Source organism: Bos indicus, chromosome 18 (assembly GCF_029378745.1).
Source record: "Bos indicus isolate NIAB-ARS_2022 breed Sahiwal x Tharparkar chromosome 18, NIAB-ARS_B.indTharparkar_mat_pri_1.0, whole genome shotgun sequence".
Classification (NCBI taxonomy): domain Eukaryota; kingdom Metazoa; phylum Chordata; class Mammalia; order Artiodactyla; family Bovidae; genus Bos; species Bos indicus.
The window spans coordinates 47,493,711-47,514,651 of record NC_091777.1 but is presented as its reverse complement, the minus strand read 5'-3'; the positions used below and the strand labels follow the sequence as shown (position 1 = coordinate 47,514,651).

At 37.1% G+C, this 20,941-nt stretch overlaps 1 protein-coding gene across 5 annotated transcripts; it reads right to left on the bottom strand.

Moving 5' to 3' along the window:
* Positions 1-293: 293 nt before the first annotated feature.
* Positions 294-20,932, bottom strand: ZNF529 (zinc finger protein 529). Of its 5 annotated transcripts, none has more exons than XM_070772072.1 (5): positions 20,796-20,932; positions 11,275-11,391; positions 8,771-8,864; positions 7,607-7,733; positions 294-3,489 (listed from the first exon to the last, which is right to left on the bottom strand). In XM_070772072.1, exons 3-5 carry the CDS (start codon positions 8,777-8,779, stop codon positions 2,078-2,080), a joined length of 1,548 nt encoding a protein of 515 aa, XP_070628173.1. In that variant the 5' UTR covers positions 8,780-8,864; positions 11,275-11,391; positions 20,796-20,932; the 3' UTR covers positions 294-2,077. The 5 variants fall into 5 exon arrangements, with proteins under 5 accessions (XP_070628173.1, XP_019833783.2, XP_070628171.1 ...); XM_019978224.2 differs by lacking the exon at positions 11,275-11,391 and having other exon boundaries at positions 294-2,758; positions 3,281-3,489; positions 20,796-20,902; XM_070772070.1 differs by lacking the exon at positions 20,796-20,932 and adding an exon at positions 19,517-19,639.
* Between the last annotated feature and the right edge of the window lie 9 nt (positions 20,933-20,941).

The window sequence follows — 20,941 nt, the reverse complement described above, 5'->3', positions numbered from 1 at the left end:
TCCTTGTATTTGGGGGGAAAAAAAAACAAAGCTTCCAAGTAGTGTAGGGAACATGTGGAAGAGATAAAGGAGGAAATGAAAAAAAAAAGAAAATGGAAACAAGTAAAGTTTTGTCAATTTGAGCACCATGAACAAGAATCAAAAACAACAGTTTACAATAATAATTATATTCTGGTTTATCAGATTAGCAGATTGTGAAGTGACACGAGCTCATAACAAAGTTCAAAGAAAAATATTAATGATATATGACCAAAATGTAGCTATAAGTACAAATAAGGGAGACAATAAGAATGTTGTATTAATTTTTTAATTTATTCATTAGCGTTTCAAAAAATAAGTATCAAGACACATGTTTATTTTACTTGTCATTAATTTTAAGTCTGTATATAAGGTTTTGATAGCTCACTGTTTTAATTTGTTCAAGCAAGCAAAAAATATTAAACCACAAGAAGAATTGTGGGGCAAGTAGTTCTGGAGTACTACCCAAGAAGAGGGAAGTTAATCAGCATGATGGTAACTTAGAATAACCAGTTAGAGTAGGATAGAAGAGTAACTCACCAGTGTGGTAACATGATAGCTCAGTAAGTAGAGTGAAGTATTGATAACAATATTAATAATTATAATACAGTTGAACTATTTCAAAGATATGAAATAGCAAGTATCCTAATGAGGGTAGTAACAGAGACTCATTCTTTTATTCTGTAGGACATGAACTACCTATCAGTTATATACTTTTATTAACTGCTAGCTTAAATAAAATACTAATAAGGAATATGTAAGGGAAGCATAGCTCAATAATACCCAAGTAGAAAACAGCTTACTTACTACTGCTGATCATGCAAAACTGGGCAGGACACCAATCTCAAAAATTAGAATCTAATGAATGATAGTGATGTAAATATATGTAAATATAACAGGTAAATATTCTTATAAAAAATCTATTAACCAGTGTGGCTTTTGATCACTTTGATTAACAACCAGGTCAACTTTCCTAAGAAAGAGATGATGGGTGGTTAAGATTTGCAACCTTATTAGCTGTCTTATTTTCTTTTTCATCTTTTTTTCCTGAGTCAGCTGAGACTGCTAAAATCAAAGGTCTACTGATACTCCAACTGCCAACCACAGTAAGACAACACTGAGTGGGAATAACAGGGAAAATTATAAAACCCAATCAAAGCCATGCAATAGTAGTGTTTATAAACCCTCTTTATTTAAGTTTAGTGATCAATTTATAATCCTTGCAATAGCTGTAAAGTTTCCCCTCCATTTAAAGCTACTAAGAGACTGCTAAGATTGGGTTAGAATATTTTATGAAATATTTAAAATGCCATTTCATTTGGATCCTGACTGGTACTGCCTAGAGGTGAAAAGGTTCCTTAAAGGAATTGTGTTGCAGGAGGTATTTAGGGAAATCTGTTGTGTCAAAACAACATAGAAACTCAAAAAGAACTCAAACATTTGATGATAATGGAAAGTTTAAACATCTACCATTAAAACAAAATCAATAGAAAACAAATCTACACAAACACCTTGCAGGACCACAATACTTTAAAACCACATAGTATCTGAGACTTCTGGCTCTTTGGAGAAGATAAGTATACCATATATAACAAGCAAAAAATTAGAATGCAAAAGATATATCTGAGCAATATTACAGAACAGTAAGCCAAAAACAATAGCCAAAAAAACAAGAACACAAGCACCAAAAGTAACTGTAAGCAAAACATCCATGGATAAACTCATATGAAAAATAACTCAAATAATTGATAATTAGGAGAATACATTTCTCACATTTAAAAAATGGATTAACAGGGACCATCCTATGTGAATGGATATTCAGAATGTTGATTGATATAAAAAGGAGAAATATTTGGCACTATTGAACAAAGCTGAAAGTATTTATCTCATGAATGAACAATTCTGCTTCTAAAATGGCCATAAATTCTGAAAACAGTTTTAAAAGAGAGTGAATCTTGTCAATAAATACACAGGTTCTTTTCAGTGAAACTCAGAAACAAATAGGCTTTATACATGTCTTTCATTCAAAAGACTCCTCCCTAGTATAACTTGTTCAGTATCAAGTAAGGTGCCTGCCCATACTAAAAGCATTACCACATTCCTTACATTCATAGGGTTTCTTACCATTGTGAGTTCTCTGATGTTTTGTAAAGGATGAACTATGTCTAAAGGCCTTCCCACATGCTTTACATTCATAAGGTTTCTCTCCAGTATGAATTCTCTGATGTTCAGTAAGGGCTGAACTGTGTCTAAAAGCCTTCTCACATACCTTACATTCATATGGTTTCTCACCACTATGAATTCTTTGATGTTGAATAAGAGCTGAAGTAAGTCTAAAGAACTTTCCACATTCTTTACATTCATAAGGTTTCTGACCACTGTGAATTCTCTGATGTCGAGTAAGTTCACTTCCTACTCCAAAAGCTTTCCCACATTCCTTACATTTATATGGTTTCTCGCCAGTATGAATTCTCTGATGTCTGGTCAGGGATGAACTATTTCTAAAGACCTTTCCACATGCCTTGCATTCATAGGGTTTCTTACCAGTATGAATTCTTTGATGTCGAGCAAGTTCTCTACAGACTCCAAAAGTCTTCCCACATTGTTTACACGCATAAGGTTTTTCACCAGTATGAATTCTCTGATGTTCAATAAGCTGTGAACTAATTCTAAAGACCTTCTCACATTGAATACATTTGTATGGTTTCTCACCAGTATGAATTCTCTGATGTTCGGTTAGCTGTGAATGAAATCGAAAATCCTTGCCACATTCCATACATTTGTAAGGTTTCTCATCAGTATGGATTTTCTGATGTCTAGTAAGTTGTGCATGCACTCTAAAAGATTTCCCACAGAAAGTGCATTCATAGGGTTTCTTACAATCGTGAATTCTTTGAAATGAAGTGATTGCTTCAATTCCTCTAAAAGTCCTTCCATATTCCTTACATTTATAGCACTTCTGATCATCACGGTGTACACTAAGGGCTTCATAAAAACTAAATACATTCCCACATTCCATACATTTACAAGGTTTCACAGCAGTATGAATATTCAGTTGTAGGGTATAGGGGTCATCTACTCCAAAGGTTTCCCAATATTTACTACATTCAGAGGTTTTTTTACCACTGTGAATTTTCTCATATTCATCAACACTTAATTCACAACTAAGGACCTTCCCATACTGCTTATATTCAAAGGGCTTCTTGCTATCATGAAATCTCTGATGTAATGTAAGAAATTTGTGGTTTTCGTAACTGGGTACCTTTTCAGAGATGATTTTTATTTGACTGAAACTTCCCACTTCAGGTCTTTGTACTTCAGTCTTCCTTTGGCTTTGCCAATCATTTCTAAAAATGGAGTTCTGAAGGCCAACTAATTTACTGTTTTCTATTACTTCCCACTGAGAATTATTTTTTTCAAGAATGACCTTGTCTACAGATAAAGTCTTTGTGTCGTACTTGGATTCCAAGTCTGAAAGAAAGGGAAAAGAAAAATTTCTTTTTTCATGTGTCACAAAAATAAAAGTTATAAAATGCGCAGTAGAAAAACTGAAAATAATTCACAGCATAAATGGATGATTAAAATATTGTTAATAAAGTTTGAAGAAAGGTAAAGAGAGCTCAGAGAAGGATAAGAGCATAATAACATAAGGATATGAAGTTTGTGATAAGAGATATGGATTGGCAGTGGGTCTGAAATTTTGGTGTTGGATTATCACCTAGTAAGCTTGTCAAAGGCAATGGCACCCCACTCTAGTCCTCTTGCCTGGCAAATCCCATGGACGGAGGAGCCTGGTGGGCTGCAGTCCATGGGGTCGCTAGGAGTTGGACACGACTGAGCGACTTCACTTTCACTTTTCACTTTCATGCATTGGAGGAGGAAATGGCAACCCACTCCAGTGTTCTTGCCTAGAGAATCCCAGGGACAGGGGACCCTGGTGGGCTTCTGTCTATGGGGTCACACAAAGTCGGACATGACTGAAGTGACTTAGCAGTAGCAGTAGCAGTAGCAGTAAGCTTGTCAAACACTGATGTGCCTGAACTAATCCATAATCCAGATAAACTGAATCAACATTTACAAATACGGAATTTAGTTATTGGCTATCTTGTAGAGATACTGTGAATACAGATGAAAATTTGATAATCTATACATTCTAACAGTTTTCTGAGATTTTTCTTTTATAATACAATCCCAATACTTTACCATGGATAACAAGGTTGTGCTTGTAAGACAGTACTTTAATCCATTATCCCCTTTCACCTAATCTTTTTTCACCTCCTATGTCAAACCACATTTCCTATCATTTAGAGATACCCACAAGATGTTTCATTTCTCAGAAACGGACTCCTTATACACCATCTCCTTTTCATTGTCCAGGTCTAAAAGTAAGTACCCTCAGAAATGATGTACTACTAGCTGACTCTAAGTAAGTTCATATATCGGTCTCTATTCCAATATCTAGTTCCTTGCCCTCATACCCATTTTTTTTTTCAATTTTGTATTCTGAAATTTACTCTGTTGTCATACTGTTTATTTCCTTATTCCTTAAACTTCAAAAAGACAAAATCATTATTTTATGTCCCACTGAATATCAAGGCTCAAGGTCATAGTAGTTGACAGTTACAAGAAAAGTAAATCACTGGTTGAAAGGAATCTAAGAATAAAAGCAAATATTACAAATATGTCACTGGAGAATACAACTCTCAAAGTAACTATAAGAATAGTACAATAGTTACAGCATGCCTCCATGCTTTTAAAAATATCACACTACACTACAGTGATTTTATATACATAAATTTATATACATATGAAATTTCTAATATAGTAAGACATATGTATATATATAATAGTGTTTATAAATGATTGTTTTCTAATTGCCTCTCTACTTATACATATTATCTCCATCATTGCTATTAATTTCCTCCTATGCAAACTCATGAGTTTCTTTATCCCATATATCAATAAAGATGATGTTTTATTTACTTCTCTTCAGCAGTATTGTCACTATTATTCATCTATCCTACTGAAATCCTAGTTTATATTTACATGTTTTCCTTCATGCTCTTTCCCAAATACTCCATTTTCTTATACTCAAAACTAACCATTGCTATATTTCCCCCAAAATATCAGTGTTTTATATATTATAATAGGTATATACCATTTTTTAAGGCTTCTGCAGTTCTGAGTAAAGCTGTGGCTGAAATGCTATGTAAAAGTGGAGGTAGGAGGTGGGAAAAAAGGGAGGTAGAGGTGGGAAATAGTGTAAGGCACCTTGTAACAAACAATCTGTTGGACCTAGCTGGAGATTGGCAATCAATGAGGGAAGAACCTGAGGAAAATCCAAAGTGACTGATACACATTGTATGATAAAGAACAAAAATAATTTCCTGTGACTGAATTATGTTATGTATAATTAAGGTGAAATAATGCAAACATCTTATTTGACTGCAACAATAAAATCATAAATGAATGCCAGTATCAGTAAATTAAAAGTACTTCCTTTTAGAAATGAAGAAGCTTTCTATCAAACAATTGTTCAGTTGTTGTGGAAATGTATTGAAATTTCTGAGAATAGTGGCACTGAAAATATTACATATTGAAAATCCATGAAACAACATTAGTCACAAAGAAAGGATTTAAATGTTTATATTAATAAAAATGAAAGAATGAAAATAACCAGTGTATACATCCCATTCAAGAAGATAGAAGAGAACAAAGTGACCTAAAGAAAAGGTGAGGGGAGAATTGAATAAATACAGAATCAGAATGTGATGAGTTATAAACATGTAAAGAGTATAATTAACAAATATAAAATGTAAATGACAAAGAAAGGAAAGAACCATCACAGAGGATATTTTTAAAAATGATATTAGATTCCTCTGCTAATCAATTTTAAAATGTTGACATAAATTATTTTGTAGGTAAATAAATAGTGAAAACCCTAGATGCCATAAAAGTTGGGGGAAAAAAAGAACAATTTGCTAGAAAGAGATAAAATTGTCAAAGACTTACCTCCCATGAAAAAAAAAAAATCATAAGCATGCCTATTACCTAAGATGTGGCAGTAAGCCAGGTAATGAGCCAGGACTCCTAAAATAAAGATCTGAGCCATAACCTGGAGCAGGGAAGGTAGAAGATATGCCCTTGACGGTTGTGACAGAAGCAAGAATGTTATAATATTAATGAGTCATGACAAAATTCACAAAAATTATCTGAAGGAGACCACCATTTTGACAATGCAAGAATTGAAAAAGGGGGAAAAATAATTTGTGTACTAAAATATGTTAAGTAAACAACTAAATAAAATTTATAGCTAGTATTTTTAAAGAAGCAAAACACATAAAACATGGAAGACCAGAAGAACTCACTTTTAACCAATTCAGGTGTATGGTCTAGGATAGGGAAGATATAGAGTGAGGCTAGGAAAACTTCAGAAAGCAAAAATATATTCAAGAAATAAAGAATCATGTCAATGGTACACAAAAATCCATAAGGAATTCCTCAGTATTTATATAGCTAGGTATCAACAATCAAAGGCTGGGATGGGTTAAAGTATACTAAACTAATAAAAATCAACAAATCCATAATGACACATAAAGAAGAGATCAGTCAAATGGAGTTTCCCCAAAACATCACAGGGGCTTGCCTCCTCTTGAACAGGCTAGGCTTTTTATTCTGGTGATGACTTTCCTTGTTTCATCAAGTCTTTACTTTCCTGGCCCCATTTACTTGTCACATCCCACACAACCCTCCAGAGCAACTTTCTTTCCATCAATAAGGTAGTTACAACTGGGTTAGAAATGGAACACCCTGCTTACAAGACAGAAATGTAACATAATAAAACCTGCTTCTGATACTAATTAGCCATGTAACCTTGGAGAGGTAGCCTAAATATTCCTCTTAGCAATCTCTTCAAAGAAAAATAATGCAAGTAGTATTTATGTCATAGGGTTGCAGAATTAGGTAACTCAGTATATTAAAAGGGCTTAAAACAGGGCCTGGTACAAGGCAAGAACTACATGAGCTGAGAGGAAAACAAGTAGCTTTCTAAAACATTATGAGGTCCTTGCTAGAATTCTGACTTAATGTTAAATGCAAAGTTCTTTAACCTCGTAGAAGGTATAAGACAATACTTGTATCAGGCAATGAATATGAATTCTGTTTGCCAATCTAACAACATAAATTATTCTTTTGATAATCATATCAAATCAAGACAGTATCTTAGCTGTTCTCCCAGAGGTGGGTAAGGAAATAATATAAAGAATTTAAAGCAACTCTGGGCTCAAACAAAATACAATAGATACCTTAAAGGATATACTCTATATATCCTATAATCAGATCTAGCTCTCTGGGTATCAAGGAAGGCAGAAATTATATGAAGAAACTAAGAAGGGAATTCATACAAATTATATGAAGAATGATGAAGGTTCTAAAAGGAGGTGTCATCTCCAAAACCATGCTCATTCCATGCATTTGGAAACTTGGAGAAGAAATTCATCTAGTGTCTTAAAAAATAGCATTGAATTAACTGAATGTCAACTGATAGTCTACAGAACATATTCTAAATTATGTGAACAGCCAAATTTACCCAATGAGACCAAGTTGCTATAATTTTCCATCATCACATCCCAGTACAAGTCCCTCTGAGCAGAATCCAGATATTCCCACTCCTCCTGAGAGAAGCTGATGACCACATCCCTGAATGTCACCAATTCCTAAAACAAGAAAAACATATTACATGTAAAATTGAAGGAAACATTTTTGACTAAAAGATAAAAAAGAATTAAACTATTACATATAGAATGGATAAACAACAAGGGCCTAGTGTATAGCACAGAGAACTATTTAATATCCTGTAATAAACCATAATGAAAATATGAAAAAGAATATATATTTGTATAAATGAATCACTTTGCTGTATAGCAGAAATTAACACAGCATTGTAAATGAACATTGTACGTCACATGCCTGTGGCATGAATTATCAATGATAATGAATTTCTACATCCTTGTTCCTCAGTACAGGAAAAATATATAGCTTAGAAAATAGGGTATGAACAATGTTTTAAAATTTCTTACAACCCCAAGTTCATCACTGTTAATCACCATTTCACATTATATAAGAATTATAACTTCTAATGAAAAATTATTTATTAAGTGCTTTTTAGTGGCTGCAGAGTAGTGTGCTTGGTGAAAATATATGTGCCTTAATTATATTTAGACATAGGTTGGATAAGGTCTTCTCCAATTCTGAAATCAATAATAATCTACTATTTATGTCTGAGACTGCTGCTGCTAAGTCACTTCAGTCGTGTCCGACTCTTTGAGACCCCGTGGACTGCAGCCCACCAGGCTCCTCCGTCCATGGGATTTTCCAGGCAAGAGTACTGGACTAGTCAACATCAAATCCAATCTACCTGGAAAATCAGGTCTGTTCAGAAGTAGAGTTTGCTCATATGTCATTAAATGGATCCATTTGCTTTTTTTCTCAAGACTATGTAAATGCCTCCCTCTGGGGATTCTGTTTCTACCCTATAACCGCTCTGAATAAAAAATGTATACATAGGAACACTAAACATTACTTGGAAAAGAGGTAGGCACACAGAAGGTACAGTATGCTGTTTGACTCCAACTCTCACTAGAAAGTGAAAATGGGGGTTTTCATGAGAATGTGGGGGGTAGGCTCTTAAAGCTGTTTTCTTGGAAGATTCAGGTAAATGAAATGTTCACAAAGGAGAGAAACAGCAACTTACATGGTCCATGGTTAGAACTGTAAAGAATTGGTCGAGGAATTCCACTTCTGGTATGACAGCATGAGGAGTTCTATGGAGATTGTCCCCATTGAAACTGGTGAAAATTATATATAAAAACAAAGCAAATGAAGAAACATTTGTTCAAGAAAATCTAGTAAAACTTACTAAGAACTGTAAAAGTCTGCAGTATCTGAACCTAATCTGCACCCTTCCTTATCCCTCCATCCTAGTGAGAAAAAGATTCTATTCCAAACTAGTACAACTAAGGACACAAACTTCCTCACTCCTCCTCAATCTCTGCTCCCAGTCAGATAACTATCTTCCTGGGAGGAGGAGAACATCAGCATTTCTCATTTGCCCCCAGCTACCTTTGCTCAGGAAAATGCAACTAAGGCATGCAACTGCCTAGCAGCCAGGTGAGAACTGTAGGCTGTACCTTGGGTGTGGCACTGCTGAGAATACTGCGGTTTCAATCATCTTTGCTTTGGCTCATGGGGTAGGAGTTCCATGCCAAGAGAGGGAAGCTGAGACCTAAGACTACTGAGCAACCCCCTCCATATCCCTCTCCATTTCCAATGGAGTGTGGAGAAGTTTAAGGATAAGGACATTCTCAAAAACAGTGGAAATTTTAGTGAAAAGCTATTGGGGTTAGTGAAAGGCTATAAAGATTGAAAAATTCATTGGAGATAAATGCTAAACTGTAGGCAGGCTATTTTTGTTAGAAGGGATCAGAGAAAGATATTTGGGAAGCCCTTTGTACTGTCAGAACAAATCTCAAATACTGACTTGATTTCCTTAGTCTGTGAAGCAGTGTATCCCTAGGACATTTCTGAAAATAATAGTGCCATCAGTCACAATTAGGGAATCGTAACAGCTTGGTGTGGTCAGGTAAAGAGACATTCAAAGAGCCTTGTCAAGACCACTGCCATCCAAGGGTGACTGTGTAATAGTCAAGTCTATACCCCAAGGAGCACTATTAGAGATTTACACTATAGGGGAGATAGATTTCACTTAATTTAGCCAGTTACTAAATAAATATAAATAACAATAACAAGAGGGGAAGGAGACAAAAGTATCACAGTTGAAACAACTATCTAAAAATGTCAACTTTCCATAAACAAGACAGGATAATACAACCCATAAACCAAAAACAAAACCAACAATAGAAACTGACTGTGAAAACAACTAGATTGAACAAAGAATTCAAAGTAACAACTATAAATATATTCAAATAAACAATAAACATGCTTAAAGTAAATGAAGGTATGATCATAATGTCATAATCTGTGAAGAGACAGAAATTATTTAATATCACCAGGTAGTTGGTGATGGACAGGGAAGTCTGGTGTGCTGCAGTCCATGGAGTCCCAAAGAGTCAGACAGGACTGAGCAACTGAACTGAACTGAGTATCACCAGATGTAAATTCTGAATACTGAAGTTGAAAAGTATAACCAAAATGTAAATTTCACTAGAATGTCTCAACAGTAGATATGAAGTAGACAGAAAAAAAGTATTAGCAAACTTAAAGGTATCTTGATAGACATGCAACCTGAAGAACAACAACACAAAAACAAGAAAAATGAAAAGAGCTTCAGAGAAATGTTGGAAACCATTAAGCACACACTTGTAATAGATGTAACAGAAAAGCGTAAAGGAGTGTTTTAACATATTCAAGTAAATAATGGATGAAAGTTCCTAAATTAATTGAAAAATATTACTCTATATATCCAGAAAGCCTGATGAACACCAAATAGAATAAATTCATAGAGATCTACAGACAGACAAATCATGGTAAAAATCGTGAAATATGAGAGAATCTGGAAAGCAGAAAGGAAAATTAGTTGTCACTTAAAAGTGAATCCTTAATAAGTTTACTTGATGACACTGCACAGAAACAATGGAGACCATAAGGCAATGGGATAATATATACAAAGTGCTCAAAAAAACTTTCAATCAAGAGCTATTTTTCAAATGTGAAGATGAAATAAAGATATTACCAGATAAAGAAAAACTGAGGGAATTAGTTAAATGTTAGCAGTCCTGTCTTAAAGAAATACTCAAGGGAGTTCTTCAGGTTAAAAGTAAGTCCCAGGTAGTAATACATATTCCATGCGAAAAAAACAAAGAGCACTAGTAAAGGTAATTATGTAATTTAAAAGACAGTACACATACATATTTCTTCTCCTTCACATAACGGATTTATGTGGCAGGTTTAAAATTTCTCAACAAATATTAGCCAACTGAACTCAAGAATACATTAAAATGATCATACACCATGATCAAGTGGGATTTATTCCATGGATGCAAGAATGGCTCACCATCCCCCAAACAATATGATACAACATATTAACAAAATGAGGGATAAAACCCACATAATCACCTGAATAGAAGCATAAAAAGTATTTGACAAAAATTAAACATCAATTTATGATAAAAACTCAGCAAAGTGGATATAGAAGGAACATACTTCAGCATAATAACAAGTTCATAGCAAATATCATACCTAATGGTGAAAAGTTGAAAGCTTTTCCTCCAAGATCAGGAACAAGACAAAAATGCCCACTCTTGCCACTTTTATTCAACACAGAATTAGAAGTCTTAGCTACAGCAATTACATTTTCTAAAAAAGGAAGAAAGAAATAAAAGGTATGCAAATGAGAAAAGAAGTAAAACTGTCACTATTTGCAGATGAAATGATAGTATATACAGGAAGACCCTGAAGATTCCATCAAAAAACTTAGAAGTAATAAATTTAGTAAAGTTGCAGGATACAAAATCCATACACCAAATATCAGTTGCATTTCTATAGACTTATAATGAGCACTCAGAAAAATTAAGCTATCCTCTGCTCATTGATTGGAAGAATTAAAAAAAGAGCTGGATTTCAAATTACATTCCAAAGCTATAGTAATCAATACAGTATGTTATTTAAAAAAAAAAAAAAAGCCATACACACAGACCAATGGAATAGAATAAAGGGCTCAGAAAATAAACCCAAGTATTATACTTATGGTCAATTTATGACACAAGAGCCAATACACAATGTAGTAAGGACAGGCTCTTCAACAGATAGTATTGGGAAAAGGGACAGTCATATGGAAAAGCATGAAGCTAGGTCACTATTTTGCACCATACATAAATATAAAGTCAAAATGGATTAAAGACTTGAACATAAAACCTGAAACCATAAAACTCCCAGAAGGTAATATCGTGGGTAAACAACCTGACATCAGTCTTGGCTGTGATTCTTTTTGGAGATAGCATGAAAAAAGCAACAAAAGCAAAAATAAACAAGTGGGACCACATCAAACTAAAAAACTTTGTGCACCAAAGAAAACCATCAACAAAATGAAAAGGCAACCTACTAGTAGAAAATATTTGCAAATCAAATTACTGATAAGGGGTTCATATCCAAAACACATAAAGAACTCATACAACTCAATAGGAAAAAACCTTCAATTTAAAAAATGGGCAAAGGGTATGAATAGAATTTTTCCAAGGAACAGGATCCCGAACATGTACATGAAAAGGTGCTCAACATCATTAATCAGGGAAATGCAAATCAAAACCGCAATGAAACCTCATCTCAACCTTCAGAATGGTGATTATCAAAAAGACAAGAGGTAACAAATGCTGGTGAGGACACAGAGAAAGGGAATTCTTGTTCACTGTTCATGGGAATGTTAATTGGTAAGACCACTGTGGAAAACAGAATGGAGGGTCCTTTAAAAAATTAAAAACAAATACCATATGATTCTGCAATTGCACTTCTGAGTATTTTTCTTAAGGAAGTTAAAACACTGACTGAAAAAGATTTATGTACCCTCAAGTTCATGCAACATTATTTATTTATAATAGCAAGTAATGAAAATAATGTAACTGTCCATGGATGGATGGATGCGTAAAGAAAATATCACACACACACACCCCAACACACAAATGGAATGTTATTCAGCCATAAAAAATAAAATCTTGCCATTTGTGAAAACATGGATGAACCCTGAAGACACTATAAGTAAGAGCAAGACAAATACTGTATGATCTTACTAATATATGAACTCTAAAAAAACAAAAGACAAACTCCTAGACACTGAAGAGAAATTGGTGGCTGCTAGAGATGAGGGGTGAGAGGGTGGGCAAAATGGGTAAAGGTAGTCAAAAAGTAAATTTTAATTCTAAATAAATCATGGGGATGAATGTTCACCATGATGACCATATTTAATAATACTGTATTGTATATTTGAAAGTTGCTAAGAGAATAAAAAAGTTGCTGAATCTAAAATGTTCTTATTACAATGAAAAAACAACTTGTAACTTTGTATAGTGATGAATGTTGAAACAGACTTATTGTGGCCATTTTGAAATATATACAAATATTGAATCATGTTGTTCACCTGAAACTAATATAACATTATATATTATGTCTCCAAAAAAATTTTAAAAGCCCCACATACCTAGAGAGAAAATTTTTGGAAGAATGTATGTTATTAACAATGATTATTTCTAGATGGTGGGATTGTGGGTAATTATTGACTTATAAGTTCCTTAAAAATTGAATATTTTACAACCTGCATCAATTCCACCATCAGACATATCAGTTTAGTTCAGTCGCTCAGTCATGTCCAACTCTTTGCGATCCAATGAATTGCAGCAAACCAGGCCTCCCTGTCCATCACCAACTCCCAGAGTTCACGTCCATCGAGTCAGTGATGCCATCTAGCCATCTCATCCTCTGTCGTCCCCTTCTCCTCCTGCCCCCAATCCCTCCCAGCATCAGAGTCTTTTCCAATGATTCAACTCTTTGTATGAGGTGGCCAAAGTACTGGAGCTTCAGCTTTGGCATCATTCCTTCCAGAGAACACCCAGGACTGATCTCCTTTAGAATGGATTGGTTGGATCTCTTTGCAGTCCAAGGGACTCTCAAGAATCTTCTCCAACACCGCAGTGCAAAAGCATCAATTCTTCGGTGCTCAGCTTTCTTCGCAGCCCAACTCTCACATCCATACATGACCACTGGAAAAACCATAGCCTTGAGTAGATGGACCTTTGTTGGCAAAGTAATGTCTCTGCTTGTGAATATGCTATATAGATTGGTCATAACTTTCCTTCCAAGGAGTAAGTGTCTTTTAATTTCATGGCTGCAATCACCATGTGCAGTGATTTTGGAGCCCAAAAAAATAAAGTCTGACACTGTTTCCACTGTTTCCCCATCTATTTGCCATGAAGTGATGGGACCAGATGCCATGATCTCAGTTTTCTGAATGTTGAGCTTTAAGCCAACTTTTTCACTCTCCTCTTTCACTTTCATTAAGAGGCTCTTTAGTTCTTTACTTTCTGCCATAAGGTTGGTATCATCTGCATATCTGAGGTTATTGATATTTCTCCCGGCAATCTTGATTCAAGCTTGTGCTTCTTCCAGCCCAGCGTTTCTCATGATGTACTCTGAACATTAAGTTAAATAAGCCGGTGACAATATATAGCCTTGATGTACTCCTTTTCCTATTTGGAACCAGTCTGTTGTTCTGTGTCCAGTTCTAACTGTTGCTTCCTGACCTGCATACAGGTTTCTCAAGAGGCAGGTCAGGTGGTCTGGTATTCCCATCTCTTTCAGAATTTTCCACAGTTTATTGTGATCCACATAGTCAAAGACTTTGGAATAGTCAATAAAGCAGAAATAGATGTTTTTCTGGAACTCTCTTGCTTTTTCCATGATCCAGCGGACGTTGGCAATTTGATCTCTGGTTCCTCTGCCTTTTCTAAAATCAGCTTGAACATCTGGAAGTTCACGGTTCACATGTTGCTGAAGCCTGGCTTGGAGAATTTTGAGCATTACTTTACTAGCGTGTGAGATGAGTGCAATTGTGCGGTAGTTTGAGCATTCTTTGGCATTGCCTTTCTTTGGGATTGGAATGAGAACTGACCTTTTCCAGTCCTGTGGCCACTGCTGAGTTTTCCAAATCTGCTGGCATATTGAGTGCAGCACTTTCACAGCATCATCTTTCAGGATTTAAAGTAGCTCAACTGGAATTCTATCACCTCCACTAGCTTTGTTCGGAGTGATGCTTTCTAAGGTCCACTTGACTTCACATTCCAGGATGTCTGGCTCTAGGTGAGTGATCACACCATCGTGATTATCTGGGTCAAGATCTTTTTTGTACAGTTCTTCTGTGTAGTCTTGCCACCTCTTCTTAATATCTTCTGCTCCTGTTAGGTCCATACTGTTTCTGTCCTTTATTGAGCCCATCTTTCCATGAAATGTTCCCTTGGTATCTCTAATTTTCTTGAAGAGATCTCTAGTCTTTCCCATTCTGTTGTTCTCCTCTATTTCTTTGCATTGATCACTGAGGAAGGCTTTCTTATCTATCCTTGCTATTCTTTGGAATTGTGCATTCAGATGCTTATATCTTTCCTTTTCTCCTTTGCTTTTCGCTTCTCTTCTTTTCACAGCTAATTGCAAGGCCTCTTCAGACAGCCATTTTGCTTTTTTGCATTTCTTTTTCATGGGGTTGGTCTTGATCCCTGTCTCCTGTACAATGTCACGAACCTCCGTCCATAGTTCATCAGGCACTCTCTATCAGATTTAGTCCCTTAAATCTATTTCTCACTTCCACTGTATAATCATAAGGGATTTGATTTAGGTCATACCTGAATGGTCTAGTGGTTTTCCCTCCTTTCTTCAATTTAAGTCTGAATTTGGCAACAAGGAGTTCATGATCTGAGCCACAGTCAGCTCCCCGTCTTATATTTGCTGACTGTATAGAGCTTCTCCATCTTTGGCTGTAAAGAATTAATCAGTCTGATTTCCGTGTTGACCATCTGGTGATGTCCATGTGTAGAGTCTTCTCTTGTGTTGTTGGAAGTGGGTGTTTGCTATGACCACTGCGTTCTCTTGGCAAAACTCTATTAGCCTTTGCCCTGCTTCATTCCATACTCCAAGACCAAATTATGGGTGTACTTTCAGATTAGACCTTGTTTTCCTAAACACTTGAGGTTTCTGAGTCATGTCAGGCTTGGATGCCACCATTCTCAAAACAATGTCTTCTAGAAGCTAGTAACTGCAACCTTACTTTTTATAAAACTAGACAACTGACTACCTGGCTACAAGTTTCCCCAAGTGCCAGGTCCAGACTGGGTTTCAGGCCTTTTCTTCTAAAAAGAAATTAGATTTAGTCTATTAAAATTACATTTATCACTCCTCCAACCACTTCTAATTGGGTCTGTTACACCAAAATGGCAGACCAAAAAATTGAGATCTTAATCATACAAGACTCAGATCTAGAACTTGGAACTGAGAAATACTTCCAATTGTGTGTATTCGCCAAGCTGATACAGTCCTATGCCTCATTTTGACAGGAAGTTATCACAGTCATAGTTGCCTAGTTCACTAAATTAAAACTGAACAAAACTCTGTGAGGCTCTAGAGTACAGATCTGTTCTGTGTTCTCCATTTCTTATCTGTAAGATATAGGCTTCATTCAGCCTCCTTGACCTTCCCTGAGTTCCAAAGGGTAGATTCAAACAATTGCTAATCAGGGAAGGGAGGGGATACAGAAACAGATGGGAAACAATCAAATGGTGGTTCAGCCTCCAGACGGGCTCCTGGTTCCTACTCAAAGAAATATGCATAACAATGTCTTTGAGCTCTGTGAAACTGGAGCCCCCACCCAGGTGGAGGATGATAACTTCAGACTAAACACAAGATTCCTGAAACACAGCTCTGTTGCCTCATCACCAAACAATCAAAAAAAAAAGTCACAAACCCTGCAGCGCTCACCCCAAATGTTGCCTCCTGTTTCTGGGGATGAGTGATGACCATCCTGTTAGGTCTCCTGTTTGGCCCCTGTCTATTTCGTCTCTGAGAAGAGCCCAAAGTTTCTAACTAAATTGCTGTTATTACAAGGATGAATGCTTGTTTCAGACAAAAAATACCTTGACTTAGTTCTGGTAGAGAGAGACTTTTGCTCTGTTAGGCAGGCCTACACCCATGCACAACAGAAAGAAGTTACAAAAGAAAGAGACCTGTGCCCCAATTCCCAAAAAGTATCTTGAGTATGAAGTCTCTCAGGGGGGAGTTGTTAGGGAGAGCACACTGATTGAAACCACCCACCCTGGCCAGGCATCATAGTAACCATTTGCAGGAGTTGTTTTATGACAGGAGGTCCTGGTAAGGAACATGGAACTAATAAGCCACCACCAACCGGAAGAGTTCAGGAAAGGTCAGAAGGAGACACCACATGTCCAACCACCTCCCAGAATCCTTCTCACTGGTATCCATCTTGGCTGAACAAGGCGTACACCAGCAGGAAGGACTCTGAGTCAGACTGATTGGCTTAAGACAACCCAGAAACTAATCCCATCACCGTAGGGGTTCCCTTACCCTCCTGCTCTCCGCCCCGGTGCCCTTTCCCAATAAAATCTCTTGCTTTGTCAGCACATGTGTCTCCTAGGACAATTCATTTCCGAGTGTTAGACAAGAGCCCAGTTTCGGGCCCTGGAAGGGGTCCTCCTTCCTGCAACAGGTAGGCTATCCCTTCTCCAGCAGATCTTCCCGACCCAGGAATCAAACTGAGGTCTCCTGCATTGCAGGCAGATTCTTTACCAGCTGAGCTACCAGGAAAGCCCTAAATGATCAGAAAGATTCTGAGAACACAAGGCGTACAAGGATGTGGCATATGTGCCTGCTAAGTCGCTCAGTTGTGTACTGACTTTGCGACCCTATACACTGTAGCTTGCCAGGCTCCTCTATCAGATTCTCCAGGTATAAATACTGGAGTGGGTTGCCATGCTCTCCTCCAGGGGATTTTCCTGAATCCAGGGATCAAACCCACACTTCTTACGTCTCCTGCATTGGCAGGTAGGTTCCTTACCACTAGCACCATGTGGACTCAGCAATTAAAGGTTAGTAAATTTTTCTGTAAAGAACTGAAAGGTTGTTGCTGAACCACGAAAAGACAGCGGGATTCTTGGCCTCCAGAGGAGAAGAACAATCCAGGGCCAGAGACGAGACTTGATCGCTCAGAGCTTTTGTGTAATAAAGCTTTATTAAAGTATAAAGGAGATAGAGAAAGCTTCTGACATAGGCATCAGAAGGGGGCAGAAAGAATACCCCTCTGCTAGTCTTTAGCTGGATGTTATATAGTTACTAGTGGTCTCTTAATGAAAGAAAGAAATGTCTTAAAACTCAGAGAATGGCCATAAAACATTTGACTTGAATCTTGTGGAAAGGCAGATTACCATACAAATAGTTTTATTTACACAGATTAGGGGAACAATGTTTTGTCAATTGGGCAGAACTGACTTGAAGACAGAGTCTGGGGGTAAATGCATAGTATATTAACATAGCTTAAGACAAATATTTCCATAAGAAAAGTGCATTGGTTAACTCAAGATTTGAGAAAAGTTCACTTCAGGTGGAACCAGGTGTGATTATGGCAACACAGTATTTTAAGAGAAACCTCTTTTTAAATTTGTATAGAGAAAGGAAAAATATATATATCACTAGTTTGTTTCCTCCTGCTGCTTAAGAGAAGGATAAAAAATGTCTGACACTTGCAGCCTATTTTCTCCGTTTGGAGACCCCTGGCCTTCCTGCCTGTTACCCTCTCAGAACCAGATAGTAAATATGTTAGACTTTGTGAGCCAAAAGACAAAATCAAGGATATTATGTAGATGCTAATATAACAAGAGAGAAAACAAATTTCCACAAAATGTCTTCACAAAATTCTAAACTTTATTTATGAACACTGAAATCTGAATTTTATGTAATTTTCATGTCATGAAATATCGTCCTCCCTTTGATATGCTTTCAGTGACAGAAAAATGTTAAAAACCAGTCTTAGTTCACAGTCCATACAAAAAAAAAAAAAAAGGCCTCAAGCTGGATTTGGCTTACAGGGTCATGGTTTGCTGACCTCTGTTCAAGACTCAGACCATTATATAGTACTGACTCTCAGTTTACACAATTATGTGACTCAAAAAAGAAAAAAATGATAGCAAATCTTATACAAGAACTGGTTGGTACCACATAAATCTCCTAAACCTTTGGGAAAAAATGTCTGCCCTTCAAAAAGATGTCTCTGTACATATCCCCAATAATATTCTTGGTGGTTTAGTCACTAAGTTGTGTCCAACTCTTTGTGGCCCGCCAGGCTCCTCTGTCCATGGGATTCTCCAGGCAAGAATACTGGAGTGGGTTGCCATTTCCTTCTCCAGGGGATGATAATATTCTTAAAGGCCTCCAAAACAGAAGATTGTTTTTACTGAAGACTGTTACTGAAATAAAACCTTCTTCCTTGCCATTACCTCATTCATGTCTTTGAATAAAATCTAAAGTGTCTAATGTGTAATTCTGCCTAAGCATTGGTCTCCTTAACAAATCACCATGTAACAGAGGACTCTTTCTGTGTCATAAATCTACTCAGGCAAAAAGAGCACATGGGCAAGGTGCTGGTGAGTAGTTACACAGAAATTAACTGTAGGAAGGGCATTTGATGAGGAACTGGGAAAGAAGGGGTCCATCCTCATGGTATTAATAACTATCATTAACTAAGAAGAGAAGGCCTGGAGACCAGGTAAATGGATTAGTCACTATTTGGCAGGGCATTTAATTCATTCCATGAAACAAAAAATCTCAAAAATGACCTCTAGCTTGGCTTTGAGATGTGTGACTGCAACACTTTTTTCCTTTCATGGCTTTTCTTTTAGAATACAGCAAAACTTGGAGGAGAAAGGGAATCATGACATACCAGGCCTTTCATACCAACACAGGTTAAATAAGAACACAATCTTCACTGCTAGCAAGCCTCCATCATCAATGTTCAATATACCCAGTGGAAGAATGAGAAAGACTGGAATACTGTTGATCCTTCCCTGTATCACAAAGAAAAATCAGTTAACTGTAGCCTAGGACCAGAATCTGTTTCTATGTTCACCGAAGTTCCCTGTTGACAAAGCTATGAAAATACTGTATGTCTGCAGTATGCAGCTTGCCACCACAGAGCTTCCAAGAGGAATCTTTGGAAGCAGAAATTTTACTGCTTGATGCCTTAATATCATGGTTTCCCAGCACCCTGCTTTAGGGATAATTCCAGCTCTAAAATCGCCCTAACAAACACAGAAATGTGCTTTTTTTTGTTTCAACCTTCATTCTACCTCTCAATATATTGAAGACCCAGAATGCTATTTTTGTGCAGGTAGCATTCCGGTGTAATCTGGCTCTTAAAAGTGAAAACACAGAGGCAATGAAAGAAAACCCAGAATTCCAGCAAATTCCAAGAAAACCATGGAATTGACAATTAGTGCCAGAACAGGCTACACTTAATGTACTGAATGCCTGTGTATCAAGCTCTTAAGCTAGACAACAGAGTCAGGGTACATTGATGAAGGGAACAGGGGCCATGCTTTAAAACTGAGGGTCTCTGTGGGTAACAAGGGCCTCAGAGTCTTAACAGGACAGACAGTCACACAGGGATCTTGTCCACGGATTCCTCAACGCTAGAACTACAAAAATGAAGCTCTACCCTACTAAAAATGAAAAAGCCACATCAGGCCAGTTTTTGTTTTGTTTTTTAAATAAAGGTGATGGTAGCTTGATGTTTATTTGTAGCATGTGGGAACTACTTTTCTGACCCGGGATCAAGCCCCGCCCCCTGCAATGGAAGCCTGAAATCTTAGCAACTGGACCACCTGGGAAGTACTTAGGCCGGGAGTAATCAGACTGTAGCCTGTTACAATAGTGGTGCCAAATGGTTACTTAGTTACAGTACATAACGCATCACAGTCGCCGCCGACCAGGGTCATTAGTAAGGCCCCGCCCACATTCTTAGGCTCTTAACCTGGACCAGTCAGAGCCTCCGCATGCACACAACCTGGTCCCGTCCCTCACACATTCGCTCTCGTTCTTTCTCATAGCACTTATAACCACATCTTACGCTGACGCAGTCACACAGTCACACCCACAATCACCTTCCTCAGCAGGTAACTTGCAAAGACTAAGGCTCCCGCCTCTACCTGCCGCATCCGTACCTGGGAAACTTCAAGACTCCAGCAGTGAGCTCCTCCTGCATCCAGACCGGAGTCACCGCCACTCACCACTAGGCAAACTATGACTACAAGGCTAGGGGAAAATGAACCAGAGGCCGAAGTGCATTCGTGCCCTCAGGGCCTGTGAG

What these genes read in the sequence shown, in the direction of transcription:
- ZNF529 (XM_070772069.1), bottom strand. Translation starts at nt 20,836, where the DNA reads ATGCAGGAGGAGCTCACTGCTGGAGTCTTGAAGTTTCCCAG. An exon ending in CAGTTCTAACCATGGACCAT is followed by an intron (nt 7,734 to 8,770) that starts GTAAGTTGCTGT and finishes TTCTTGTTTTAG; the next exon opens with GAATTGGTGACATTCAGGGA. An exon ending in TAGCAACTTGGTCTCATTGG is followed by an intron (nt 3,490 to 7,606) that starts GTAAATTTGGCT and finishes CCTTTCTTTCAG; the next exon opens with ACTTGGAATCCAAGTACGAC.